General features: G+C 42.0%; 1 protein-coding gene across 1 annotated transcript in view; it reads right to left on the reverse strand.

Moving 5' to 3' along the window:
• Positions 1 to 14,529, reverse strand: part of Ca5b (carbonic anhydrase 5B) — a 55,575-nt gene that overhangs the window by 29,934 nt on the left and 11,112 nt on the right. The window contains exon 2 of the mRNA XM_004671468.3: positions 4,234 to 4,420. Within this exon, the coding sequence (XP_004671525.1) occupies positions 4,234 to 4,381 (148 nt within the window). The 5' untranslated portion in view covers positions 4,382 to 4,420. The remainder of the gene's footprint in view (positions 1 to 4,233; positions 4,421 to 14,529) is intronic.

The following is a 14,529-nucleotide window of genomic DNA, read 5'->3' on the forward strand; positions in this document are numbered from 1 at the left end:
CTGTAGGGTGAAATAAACCCTTCCTCCTTTCTTTCCTTAAATTGATTTTTGCCGGGTATTTTATCATAGCAATGAGAAAGCGAACCAATACAACACAGTCCTCACATTTCTAGAGAGGTCTAGATCTAATGATTTTGACTCCCTTTATCCCTCCCCTCGGTTAAAAAAAAAAAAAAAAGAAAGAAAGAAAAAAGCACCTGTGAAGCACAAGAATTTACCTTAGAAAACAAAAAATATTATTAAATATAAAATATAAATATATTAAATATAAATATTAAATATAAATATAAAAATATTAGAAAACAAAAAATATTATGTTTCAGAAACATAAATTGGAAAATGCTTATGAACTGACATAAAGCTATCATGTTATAATAGGATTAGAATGTAACTTTATGGGCAGGAGCCCTGTAACTAATTAATTATATCCACTGTTTGCAGGGGTCCAGCCCTGGCTTGAAGGAGGGTCCCAGAAGAGAGGTGTGAAAGGGAGCGGCAAAATAATGACTCGAAGTCAAGTTCTGGTGCAAGCTGACAGGCTAATGCTAAAGGAAGCTGAGTTTTTCCGTCTTTCCTTTTTTTTCTTTCTTTCTTTCTTTCTTTCTTTCTTTCTTTCTTCTCTCTCTCCCTCTCTCTCTCTCTCTCTCTCTCTCTCTCTCTCTCTCTCTCTCTGCCACTCTTAGCCTCAGTCTTTTATTTTCTGATCATGTCATACAAGAACAAACTTCAAGAAAGGTACAATTTTACAGAATTCATAGACACTTTTTGTTATTCCTTATCATCAAACAATCCTATAATTATTCACCTCAAGTAAAGTCATCAGGCCCCTGTAATGATTAACTGCTTTTGCATTTTCCCCATGTATGTGCGGTCAAGCACTTGTGATTTCCTGGACTTCTACTTTCAATTACTCTATTAAAGGTGAGAGGCAAAACAACCACAAATGGGGCTTCCCATCATTAATCACTGATCCAGTAGATCCATTTATCCTTTAATTATTTATTTTGAATTTTCCTTTTCACGTCCCTCCAATACTTAGACTTTGGTCCCCCCCATTGAACTATTTCTGACTTTGGTTGTTTTTCTGTAAGGATTCCTGGTAAAGAGTCAATTGCAATTGCCACCATTTAGAAAAATTAGTCATAGAACAAGTTTTACATTGTTCCAGGAGGTTCATTGTTTCCTCCTAAGTGTACTGTACTCTATGTCTGACTTTCTTTAAGGCCTTTAAGGAAAACAATTATCTCTGACCCATTTTCTTGTTTTTCCAATTCTATGCCAGAGCCTCTTTCAGATACATTGACCAACACTTCACCAACACCAATTTTTACTGGAAAAGTAAACTTAGAGATTGGGACACCAAGTGAAATACAGAGAAAGACAAACATTATACAGAAAACCACATATTTCTGTAGCGTAGAGAGCCAAAGATTTTTCTATAGAGGGGCCACATTGGACTTCAAGGAAGAGACAGCTGGGCTGGAACTATGTCATGCAGCTCTTCAGCGCTCGATTCCTCGTGATCCTGAAATGGCATGCTTGCCATCTCCGGCAACTGTTTTAGCATGTTTGGGCTTACCAAAAAAAAAAAAATCAAAGACGGGATTATACAACTGAATATCATAGACCAGGTGACTTATAAACAACAGAAATATATTTTTCATGGTTCTGGAGTCTGGGAAGTACAACATAAGACACTGTTGTATTCAGGGTCTAGTGAGAACTGCTTCCTGGTTCATAGACGGCTGTCTTCCTGCTGTGTTCTCACATGGTAGAAGGACTATGAGAGTACTTATTTACTTAACAGAGAGAGAAAGAGCGAGAATGGATGCACCAGGGCCTCTTGCCATTGCAGATGAACTCCACACGTTGCCGCTTTGTACATCTGGGTTAATATGGATACTGGGGAATCAATCCCAGGCCATCAGGCTTTTCAAGAAAGTGTCTTTGACTGCTGAGCCATCTCCCAAGCCCACCGTTTTATTCTTCATAAAAGATCACTTCTGCCGGGTGTGGTGGCGCACACCTTTAATCCCAGCACTTGGGAGGCAGAGGTAGGTGGATCACCATGAGTTCGAAGCCACCATGAGATTACATAATGAATTCCAGGTCAGCTTGGGCTAGAGTGAGACCCTACCTCGAAAAACCAAAATAATAATAATAGTAATAATAAATAAATAATAAAAGATCACTTCTGAGAGCCCTCATTACTTAATCGCCACCTACTAACAATATCATTTTGTGGTAACATGAATTTTAGGGGGTATACACATTCAGTTTGTTAGGAGTATCCCCCTTTCAGCTTTTACAATATGGAAAGCTCATTTCTTGTCTTTGCTTTTCCACAAAAAGTAACTTCCCCTTGTTCAGCTCAAGCCTGACTCCCATTACATTTAGACTTGGGCTTAACTGTCGCCCTCCTTAGCAAAATTTTCTGACTATTCTCTTATAATATTATCCTCCTCTCTGTCATCATATTTAAAATCATAGCAGAAAGATTGAGAGTTCAGTGCCAGCTACATAGTGAATTCAAGGCCAGTCTGAGCTACATGTGATCGTGTCTCAAACAAACAAAATCTTCAGATATGAGCACCATGAGACAGGTACTGAACCTGAGATGATAATAAAGATGATGCATTAAGAGCAATTGTAATACTAAAAATAGGTGCCCAAACTCAACATCTAACCCTCAACAATCTAGGGTCCTTCTTGGTCAGCAGTGTGCTCTGGGCTTTCAATCGGGCTACTGGCCTGAGAGAAACAATGGGTGTTGTCTTTGCAACCAAACAGGGAAGGTATGGGGTATTGGAAGAGGAAATATGATCAGTGGGGCAGCAAGTATCATAACATTCTTCTGAGTGAAAACAGGTCTGGACAGGGTAACATGCCAAAAGTCAAATAAATGGTACATAAGCCCTGTTTTTTCCTACCAATGTAGAGACAAGAAGACATTTTACATGTAGGAGATTAACCACTTGAAGCCTGCCTTCTCAGGTCACTAATGTTTGCAATAAAAGTGGAAAAATGTTCTCAAAATACAAGCAGGCTGGGTTTTAGAAGTTTAACCTTCAGTTTTCTGTTATAAAATAAAAGAGGAAAACTTTAGTAGCTAGTTAACATGACTAATTCTTTCCATTTTTGGCCTTAGACCACAAAGTACTAAAGTTCAGAATCAGCCAGTCTGGATGGGATGTGGGCATTCTCAGAGGAAGCCACACCCAACAACCAGAAATTTATTATGACTCAGAGCACTTTATTTTAATACAAATACACTCAGAATTGAAGGAAAGTAAATAAACTTACAGCTAAAACATATTTATGGAGCAGTTTCAGAGTCTTGGATTAAGATTAGCATTACTAGATCTCAGTGCAGGGTAATATTTGAAAATTCTTTGCAAACTTCTTTCAAATAGTGGGAAAAAAGAAAAACACTTTCTAATGCTATAGTTAGCCACTTAATCTTTCCATAAGCATAACCACAAATGCACACGTTATCACTTCCTATCATTTCAATGGTTCTTAGCCAGGGGGCAATTTGTCTTCCCTAGAACTTGGGCAAATGTTTTCAGATATTTTTGGTTCTTATAATTGGACATGCAGCTGGCATCTAGTGGGCAAATATCTGGGATGCTGCTACGTACTCTACATGCTTGGGACATCCCCCACAGCACAGAACGACCCCAAAGTCAATGTCAAGATGGATTATCTCTGCAGCCTCATGACAAGGTCAGCAACTTGCATCTACAAGGGAGGAAGAGAGATCATTTGCTACCTCACCCGATCTTCTTTGTTCACAGCAGAGCACACACTTGCAAGCGCGAATGAATTCTGGGATTTGTACCTCAGGATGGAATATTCTGAAGCATGAAGGCACTGATCTGTGTATAAAAATTAATATGCAACTTCTACAAATGTAAGATTCATGGAAATAGTTTGCAGCTTCTGAATCGGTATCAGTAAAAAGACAATTTTCAACAAGAAACCATAAAGATATGAGACTGCAGAATATTCATAATTTCTCATATTTTTGTCTAATTTTGGCATGATATCATTTTGTCACACTAAAACTGGTCAAGAAAAGACTCCATAGCTGTTACATTTACAGCCATGCTCACATGTGTATAATCCCACATTGGAGTGTCAGTGTCACCATATCTACACATGTCTAACATACATAATTGACATAATCCCAAGAAGCCTCTTCCCTCTCTTTGGAAAAGAAGGAGTACTCACAGGCTCGGTTCCGGGTTCTGTAAGTGCAGGTATAGAGACTGCAGGGCCTCACTGGCATGGACCTCGGAACCTGGAACCTTCTCCACGGTGATCTGTATGGAGGTGCTTGAAGAATCACCCTCAGATGATTCATCACCACCATGTTCATTTCAATCAGATGCCAAATACCTGACAGGAGCCTAAAAACCTAGAGGATGATGGAGAAGAAAAGCTATGAACAACAGAGAGTGACAATCATGAGGAAACCTCTAAGGCAACAACATTTAGACTGGTAGTTCACACCCTAAGGTGGGAGGAGGGCAAATGAGAGTTAATAGTTTATTATTCATTCTTGTTCTTCAAGCTCATTGGTCCCTCAGTGACAGGCAGGGTTCAGAGGACTGACTCATGTGTTTTGCCTTTCCCTCAGGATTGGCAACTATTAGAGGCCCACAAAAAAAGATTCCCTTCATCCACTGAATAAAAGACTTTATAGTATATTGTTCTTTAAAACTGAAATGAAAATTTTGCTTCCTGAAATCCTCATTGATTATCCAGCATGACATTTACTTGTAGGAAGAATCTAATGATTACAGCTCCTTCCAGGCAGTCTGAATAAAACCAAACATCTGCTTTTGGCTTGCTTTAAAAAAAAAATCCAAGATATTCCCTGCCAAAATAGTCCTGGGTGGTTTGGAAATCTTGGCTTAAATATAATCTGTGACTCTGCCAGTTTCGAGTGTAACACTATGGGCAAATGGACAATGTTATCCGGAAACTGTCTTTATGACTCACACTTTTGCAGTTGCAAGTCTCAGAAGGTAATGCTTTCCAAGGTATTCGCTACAGAGTTCTCCAGTACTATTAACTTTGAAAATTTCTCTTCCAATCAACCCCTCACCTGGACTCTGATACTACTTCATCCACTTTTCCTGAACATGCCTATTCCTGAGCTAAGTGAACAAGCATGTTCTGAAATTTAAAAAAAAAAAAAAAAAAAAAAAAAACTTCCATGTTCATTCCATTGCAGTTGCCGAAATGTCTCGTGTGATCGCTTGAGTTGCATGCAGATAGATGCAGATAGCTGTTTGTGACACTACTTGAGCAAGCATGATGGTGATGTAACTGCAAAGTAAGGTGCCCTGGCCCTGAGGCCGAAGCCCTGTGTCCATTTGCGTTCCTGCTGCACCCTCCAGCCAGTTCTTCCATCTTGCCCACCATTTACCCTTAGAGCTTATCCTGACCAGCTATGCACTCACTGGCCTAGCCTGTCACCCTCTTGTTAGTCACAGGGCTTATCACAGATCATTTCAGCACCTTATCAGGAATGGAGTTTATAACCCCATCCTATGTAGTAGCACCTATGCCCCATGATGGAAAGGACTGTGTTTCAGTCTCCACTGTATCTCTTAGGGGAAGTACCTTGCACAAGATGCGTGTTTGAGGAGTATTAGTTGAGTGACTTGAGCACGGTTCCCCCCAACCCTAAGTTAGGGTCTTATTCTAGCCCAGGCTGACCTGGAATTCACTCTGTAGCTGCAGGCTCTCTTCAAACTCACAGTGATCCCCTACCTCTGCCCCCCAAGTGCAAGGATTAAAGGTGTGCAGCCATCCCTGAGGAGGATTTATTGATGATAAAGACATTGACCCTAATTTCAAAAACAAAGAACAGTGACATTGGGCGGCTGGAGAGAGGGCTCAGCAGTTAAGGGCACTTGTTTGTAAAGCTGAATGGCCCAGGTTCAATTCCCCAGTACCCATGTAAAGCCAGATGTATAGAGTGGCACATACGTGTGGAGTTCATCTGCAGAGGCTGGAAACCCTGATGTGCCCATTGTCATTGCCCTTTCTCTAATAAATAAATATTTTTGTGACATGACTGCCACCATGTTCTAGAAGAGTATTAAGGGTAACTTTTCATGAACATTGCCATTACCAGGGTATGCTAGACCAGTATACACCCAATGCACATATTTTGCTTATATTTTGGGTTTTTTATTAATTTATTAGTGAGAGAGGCAGAGAGAGAGAGAATGAGCATGCCAGGGCCTTCAGCCGCTGCAAATGAACTCCAGATGTGTGTGTCCCTTGTGTGCATGTGAGGCATTGTGCATTTGTATCAGTGTGTGTCTGGCTTACAGTGTACGTCTGGGACCTGGAGATTCAAACATGAGTTCTTAAGCTTTTTTAAAATTTTTTTGTTTATTTTTATTTATCAATTTGAGAGTGACAGACAGAGAAATAAAGAGGCAGATAAAGAGAGAGAATGGGGCCGGGCGTGGTGGCACACGCCTTTAATCCCAGCACTTGGAAGGCAGAGGTAGGAGGATCGCTGTGAGTTCGGGGCCACCCTGAGACTACATAGTGAATTCCAGGTCAGCCTGGGCTAGAATGAGACCCTACCTCAAAAAATCAAAAAAAAAAAAAAAAGAGAGAGAGAGAGAGAATGGGCGCACCAGGTCCTCCAGCCACTGCAAATGAACTCCAGACGCGTGCGCCCCCTTGTGCATCTGGCTAACGTGGGTCCTGGGGAATCAAGCCTTGAACCGGGGTCCTTAGGCTTCACAGGCAAGTGCTTAACTGCTAAGCCATCTCTCCAGCCCATGAGTTCTTAAGCTTTGCAGGCAAGCACCTTAACCACTAAGCCATCTCTCCAGCCCTGCTTATATTTTTGATACACACTTTAAGAGGAGCATCTCATTGCTGGGAAAATGGCTCAGTATGGAAATCATGAGGATCTGAGTTCAATCCTCAGAACCCATGTAAAAAGTGTTGAGCATAGCAGCATATGCCTATAATCCCAGCACTGAGGAAGCACAGGGAGATCATCCCTGGAGATCACTGGACAGCCAGTCTAGTCTAGTGGGTAAGTACCAGTCCAATGAGAGACCCTGTCTCCAAGAAGGTAGACAGTGTTACTGAAGATGACACCCCAAAGTGTGCTCTGGCCTCCATACACAGCTGCACGCACATGAATACACCCTCACACACATTTTTAAAAGAGATATCTATATTACCTCATCCATGCAGAAGAGGAAGTGCAAAGAACATAAGAGCCAGAGGAAGGGGAACAGATATGAAGTGGCGATTGCATCCACAACCTCATAGCAGGTGTCATTTACACAAGACCGGCACAATATTGGGTCCATCAACATTCCATCATGCATGATGGAGGAGGGAAAAATAAAGACATCAAAGTAGAATAGAAATCAATTGGAAAGAAGAAGGGGTTCAGTAGAAGGGAATGGGGGAAGAGGGACAAATGTAGGTAATAGGAGGGGATGATGATCAAAATACATTATGTACATGTATGAAAATTGACAATAAAAAATGCCACCAGGCATAATGGCACACACCTTTAATCCCAGTACTGGGGAGGCAGATGTAGGAGGATTGTTGTGAGTTTGAGGCCAGCCTGAGATAACATAGTGAATTCCAGGTCAGCCTGGGCTACAGCAAGACCCTACCTCAAATAAACAAACAAAAAGCCAAGTATGGTGACATGTTGCTGTAATCCCAGGAATGTGGAGGCAGAGATATGAGCATTTCTGGAGCTCACTGGCCAGCTACTATAGTATAATTGGTGAGGTCCAAGCCAACGAGAAACCCTGTCTCAAACAAGGTGGAAAAGTTAGCTCTGGTGGTGCATTCCTTCTGTCCTAGCACTCAGGAAGCTGAAGTAGGAGGATCACCATGAGTTCGAGGCCAGCCTGGGGTCCTTGAGTGAATTCCAGGTCAGCCATAAGACTGTGCCTCAAAAAAAAAAAAAAAAAAAAAAGGTTGCCTCAAAGGAGGTTGACCATGTTCCTTGGCCTCCACACATACCCACAAACACATGAACACATACACATGTTAAAAAGAGTATTTCAAGGCTGGAGAGATGGCTCAGTGTTTAAGATGCTTGCCTGCAAAACCTAAGGACCCAGTTCGATTCCCCAGTACCCAAATAAATGCAGATACACAAAATGGCATATGCATATGGAGTTCATTTGCAGTACCTAGAGGCCCTGGCATGCCCATTCTCTCCCTCTTTTTCTCTCCCTCCCTCTTTCTCTCTCACACAATTCTCAAATAAGTAAATAAATAAACTATTTTGTCAAAAGCATCTCAGGGGCTGGAGAGATGGCTTGGCAGTTAAGCACTTGCCTCTGAAGCCTAAGGACCCCGGTTCGAGGCTTGATTCCCCAGGACCCACGTTAGCCAGATGTACAAGGGGGCGCATGCGTCTGGAGTTTGTTTGCAGTGGCTGGAAGCCCTGGCGCGCCCATTCTCGCTCTCTCTCTATCTCTCTCTCTGCCTCTCTCTGTGTGTCTGTTGCTCTCAAATAAATAAATCAATCAAATTTTAAAAAATTTATAAAAAGCATCTCAGAACCTAAAGGACCAACAATGTCTTGCTTGATCTAAAAGAGACCTTTGTACAAAGCAATCTTGTGATTCTAAAGGACCAAGGTTATAAAAGAGAATGAAATCCTGATACGTGCTATAATGAGATATTGCTTGAGGGAAAGAACCCAACACACAAAGTCAAACATTAGTTTCTGCCACCAATACAATTACTATTTAAACAAGATTGAGTGAATATGCTATTATTATGTGCTTTTGTTGCATAAGTAAATGGCTTTGTCTCTTCCCTTCTACCTCAAAGGCATTCTATGCCAAAATGGAAGACATTTGGACTTGTGGACCAATGCGACATGTAAAATCTCTGTTGAGTCCTGAGTTTTATGAATATAAAAACTCTTGCTTAGAGCTAGGGAGATGGCTAGTTGGGTAAGAGTGCCTGCTATGCAAGCATCAAGACCTTAGTTGGATTTCCCAGATCCACATAAAAATCCAGGTATGGCTGCATATGCCTGTCACATCAGTACTCGGGGTGGGGTGTGACAGGAGGATTACTGGCTCTCACTGGTCAGCCAGTCTGACCAAAACACAGCGATCTTAAGATTCAGTGAGAGACTCTGTCTCAAGGAAATCAGCAGAAGAGCTAGAGAGGAGGATACCTAACGTTTCCTCTGGCCTCTGCATACATGTGGCATAGGATGCATGCATATATGCACACCAAACACACATACTACAGAACACACACACCCTATTACACATACAACAAAAACTAGGGTGTGAGGAGATGGCTCAGCAGTTAAAAGTGCTTACTTGCAAAGCCTGCTAGCCTGGGTTCAACTCCCTAGCACCCATGTGAAGCCAGACTACACAAAGTGGTGCAAGTGTCTGTTGCAGCAGCAAGAGACCTTGTTATACCCATAAACAAAACCAACATATACACGTAAATAAATAAAAATATTTTTAACTATTTTTATTTATTTGTTGGGGGGGGGAGAAAGAGGGATACAGAGAGAGAATGAGTGCGTAAAGTGTCTTGACATGGCAAAGGAACTCCAGACACATGCACCAGTTTGTGCAGGTGGCTTTATGTGGGTAGTGGAGGATTTAACCTGGGCATTAGGCTTTGCAAGCAAATGCCTTTAACTGCCAAGCCATCTCCCCAGCCCCCCAAATATTTTAAACATATTTTATTCATTTATTTGCAAGAAAGAGAGAGAGAGAGAGAGAGAGAATGAATGAATGCACCTGAGCTTCTAATCACACAAATGAGCTCCACATGCATGTGCCTGTTTGTGCATCTGGCTTTATATGGGTACTGGTGAACTGAACCTAGGTCATTAGGATTTTCAGACAAGCGCCTTAACTGCTGAGCCATCTCTCTAGCCCTCCAAAATATTTTTTAAATATTTTATTTTTATTTATTTGCAAGAGAGAAAGAAGGAGAGAGAGAGAGAGAAAGTGTGTGCCAGGGCTTCTGGCCAGTTGCATGCACCATCATGTGCATCTGAGTTATGTGGATACTGGGGAATTGAATCTGGGTCCTTAGGCTTTGCAGGCAAGCACTTTAACTGCTAAGCCATCTCTCCATCCCCCAAATATTTTTTTAAATATCTTATTTGGGGGCTGTAGAGATGGTTTAGCAGTTAAGGCACTTGCCTGTGAAGCCTAAGGACCCAGGTTCAACTCTCTAGATCCCACATAAGCTGGACACACAAGGTGACACAAGAGCGCAAGGTGCACATGCACACATCTGGAATTCAATTACGGAGGCTGGAAGCCCTGACACACCAATTTTCTCTCTATTTCATAAAAAAGGGGGCCAGTTGGGCTGGAGAGATGGCTTAGCAGTTAAGGGGTTTGCCTTAAATCCAAAGGACCCAGGTCTGATTCTCTACGACCCATGTAAACTAGAGGCACAAGGTGGCACGTGTCTAGAGTTCGTTTACAGTGGCTGAAGGTCCTGGCACACCTATATTCTCTCTCTCTCTCTCCCTCCCTCCCTCCCTCTCTCCCTTCCTCTTTCTCTTTCTCACATAAATAAAGTAAATAAATATTTAAAAATATTATTATCCAGGTGTGGTGGTGCAATACTTTAATCCCAGGACTTGGAAGACAAAGGTAGGAGGATCGCCATGAGTTTGAGGCCACCCTGAGACTACATAGTGAATTCCAGGTCATTTTGGGCTAGAGTGAGACCCTACCTCGAAAAATTTTTTTTAAAAAAAGAAAAATATTATTTTTAAAAGGCCAGTGTGTTGGGCTTTTCTCAAAAATTAGTTTTATTTTTATTTCTTTATTTGAGAGAGAGAGAGAGAGAGAGAGAGAGAGAAAGAGAATGAATGGATGTGTCAGGGCCTCTAGCCACTGCAAATGAACTCCAGACACATGTGCTACCATATGCATCTGGCTTACTTAGGTACTGGGGAATCAAACCTGAGTCCCTACGCTTCACAGGCCAATGCCTCAACCACTAAGCCATCTCTCCAGGCCTCACCCCAAACATTTTTAAAAAGTCTTGCTCAGGGCTGGACAGATGGCTTAGCGGTTAAGCGCTTGCCTGTGAAGCCTAAGGACCCCGGTTCGAGGCTCGGTTCCCCAGGTCCCACGTTAGCCAGATGCACAAGGGGGCGCACGCGTCTGGAGTTTGTTTACAGAGGCTGGTAGCCCTGGCGCGCCCATTCTCTCTCTCCTTCTATCTGTCTTTCTCTCTGTGTCTGTCACTCTCAAATAAATAAATAAAATTATTTAAAAAAAAAGTCTTGCTCAAAGTCAGTTCAGTACTGTATGTCTAATCATAGTACTTGAGAGACAGTGGCAGGAAGATCAGGAGTTTAAGGCCAGCCTTAGCTACATAGGGAGTTTGAGGCCAACCTGGGCTACATGAGACACTATCTCAAGAACAAAGATAACTAAAATTTTGCTCTGGGCTGGAGAGATGTCTGAGCAGTTAAGGCACTTGAGTACAAAGCCAAAGGACCCAGGTAACGATTCCTCAGGACCCACTTAAGCCAGACGCACAAGATGGCACATGCATCTGGAATGCATTTGCTGCAGCTGAAAGCACTGGTGCACTCCTTCTCTCTATCTGCCTCTTTGTCTCAAATAAAACAATTTTTTAAAAATCTTGGTCAGGGCTAGAGGGATGACTTAGGGGCTAAGGCATTTGCCTGCAAAGCCAAATGACCCAGGTTCGATTCCCCAGGACACCCATGTTAGCCAGATGCACAAGAGGGAGCACGTGTCTGGAGTTCGTTTGCAGTGGCTAGAGGCCCTGTCATGCTCATTCTCTCTCTCCCTCTTTCTCTGTCAAATAAATAAAAATAAAATATTTTTTTAAAAATTTTGGTCAGCATCAATGACCACCAAAAAGCAATCTAATATTGTCTACATGACCCAAGTGAAACAAACTGTGGAAGCTCGTTGTCTATTGTAAAGTAAAATGCATTGTTTTGAGAAAAAAAATACAAGCACATGTAGTACTTAGACTGGGAAAATCTACACAGACAGGAAGCAGTATGGTGGTTGCTAGGCATAAATGAAAAGGGAAACAGCAATAGTGTTTCCCTTTTTTAATTAATTAATTTGAGAGAGAGAAAAAATAGGTATACCAGGGCCTCCAGCTACTGCAAACAAACTCCAGACGCATGTGCCACCTTGTGCATCGAGTACTGGGGAATCGAACCTGGGTCCTTAGGCTTCACAGGCAAGCGCCTTAACTGCTAAGCCATCTCCCCAGCCCAACAATGTTTATATTTTATAAAAATCAAAAACCAGAGAAAGATGCAGACAAACCCGTGTGCAGCAGAGTGTGTGACTCCACAGATTCTGCCTTCTCCTGTCAAAAGGAAGAGTCTCAGTAGCTTGCCCCTATCTGGGGAACAAAGACACAAAAAGAAAATTAAGGGGATGCTACAGAAACATCTCACTTACTGATTTGAATTCTTCCAAAGAAAAGTGTAAGATTGAAAAAAAAAAATTTAATTAGTCAAAAAAAAAAAAAAAAGAAAGAAACACTAGGTCTGGCAACTCATACCTATAAATACCAGCACTCCACTTGGGCTGCTATGGTAGAAGGATCACTGTGAGTTTGAGGCACACCTGTGCTATAATGAGTTCCAGGTCAGCCTGTGTTAGAGTGAGAGCCTACCTCAAAAACTACTAAAGCTGGCTGGGGGCGGTGGTGCACATCTTTAATCCCAGCACTCGGGAGGCAGAGGTAGGAGGAATGCCATGAGTTCAAGGCCACTCTGAGACAGCATAGTGAATTCCAGGTCCGCCTGAGCTAGAATGAGACCCTTATCTCGAAAAGCCAAAAAAAAAAAATCTAAAAATAAAAGGCTGGGAGATTGCTCAGTGGTTAAAGATACTTGCTTACAAAGGCTGACATTCTAGGTTCAATTCCCCAGCCACCTTCATAAAGCCAGACAAGCATTCAATTGCAATGGCAAGAGACTTTGTCATGCCCATACACACATGCATGCATATACACACTCACACACAAATAAATAAATACGTTGAGAGAGAGAAAGACAGAATATAGGTATGCCATGGCCTCTTGCCACTGCAAACAAACTCCAGATACATGTACCACTTTGTGCACCTAGCTTTACGTAGGTACTAAACAAACTCAAGACCTGCATGCGTTGAACAAGCACCTTTAGCTATCTCTCCATCCTCTAATAAAAATAATAATAATTAAGAACAAAATGAAAAAATAAAACCAGTCAGGCATGGTGGCACATGTCTTTAGTCCCAGCACTCAGGAAGCAGAGGTAGGAGGACCACCGTCATGAGGGCACCCTGAGAATACATAGTGAATTCCAAGTCAGCCTGGACTAGAGTGAAACCCTGCCTCAAAAAAAAAACAAAAAACAAAAAACAAAAAAACTATGTGTGTGTATATATATATAAAATAAAATAAACCCATACCATGAATCACAGCCATGACTAGCAAGGAAGTAAACACTGATTTTGTCCTCCTCTCTCTTCAAGTTCATCCTGCTTTCAAGTGGTCATGTTCCTTTCCTCTCTACTGCACACTTTGATATTGCTCCCTTCCAATAAGAGGGGAGAAGGAAAGCTGCCCTCAAATGAAAGTCAAGAAAAATTGCACTCAACAAGCTGAGTCCAATGTAAACAGGAAGAAGAGTTGCTTCCTGTCACTACTCTCCGGGATACAATCCAGGGCTCTGGTCCCAGCAAACCATCTCACCAGTCCTTCACCCAATCACATGCACATTGTATGCATCGCTTTGGCAATGCCCACACTGGCCTCAGAGCAGTTCCTCAACTCCTGGCCTATCTATCTGCAGTTTTTAGACCAGTGATTTCTAAAGTGTGTTGACACCTGGCGTATGCATAGACATATATACATACATACACACATATGTACATACATCCATACATATATACATGCACACATACATACATACAACTTCAAGGTCCACTTCAGCTGCTTAGCAAGTTCAAGGCCAGCCTGGGCTACATTAGATTCTGTTTAAACAGGAGACAGGGAGTGAAAAGAAAAAAAAAATTAGGCTGGGTGTGGTGGCTCACACCTTTAATTCCAGCACTTGGGAAACCAAGGTAGGAAGATCACCATGAGCTCAAGGCCACCCTGAGACTACAGAGTGAATTCCAGGACAGATTGGGCCAGAGTGAGACTCTACCTTGAAAAACCAATATATATATAACTATTAATGTATGAAAATATATACCAATAAAAATATTGTCTATATACCTTTGCACTTTCTTTTTTTTTATTTTTTTTTGGTTCCTTTTTTATTTATTTATTTGAGAGTGACAGACACAGAGAGAAAGACAGATAAAGGGAGAGAGAGAGAATGGGCGCACCAGGGCTTCCAGCCTCTGCAAACGAACTCCAGATGCATGCGCCCCCTTGTGCATCTGGCTAACGTGGGACCTCGGGAACCGAGCCTCAAACTGGGGTCGTTAGGCTTCACAGGCAAGCACT

The sequence above is a fragment of the Jaculus jaculus genome, chromosome X (genome assembly GCF_020740685.1).
Source record: "Jaculus jaculus isolate mJacJac1 chromosome X, mJacJac1.mat.Y.cur, whole genome shotgun sequence".
NCBI classification, from domain to species: Eukaryota; Metazoa; Chordata; class Mammalia; order Rodentia; family Dipodidae; genus Jaculus; species Jaculus jaculus.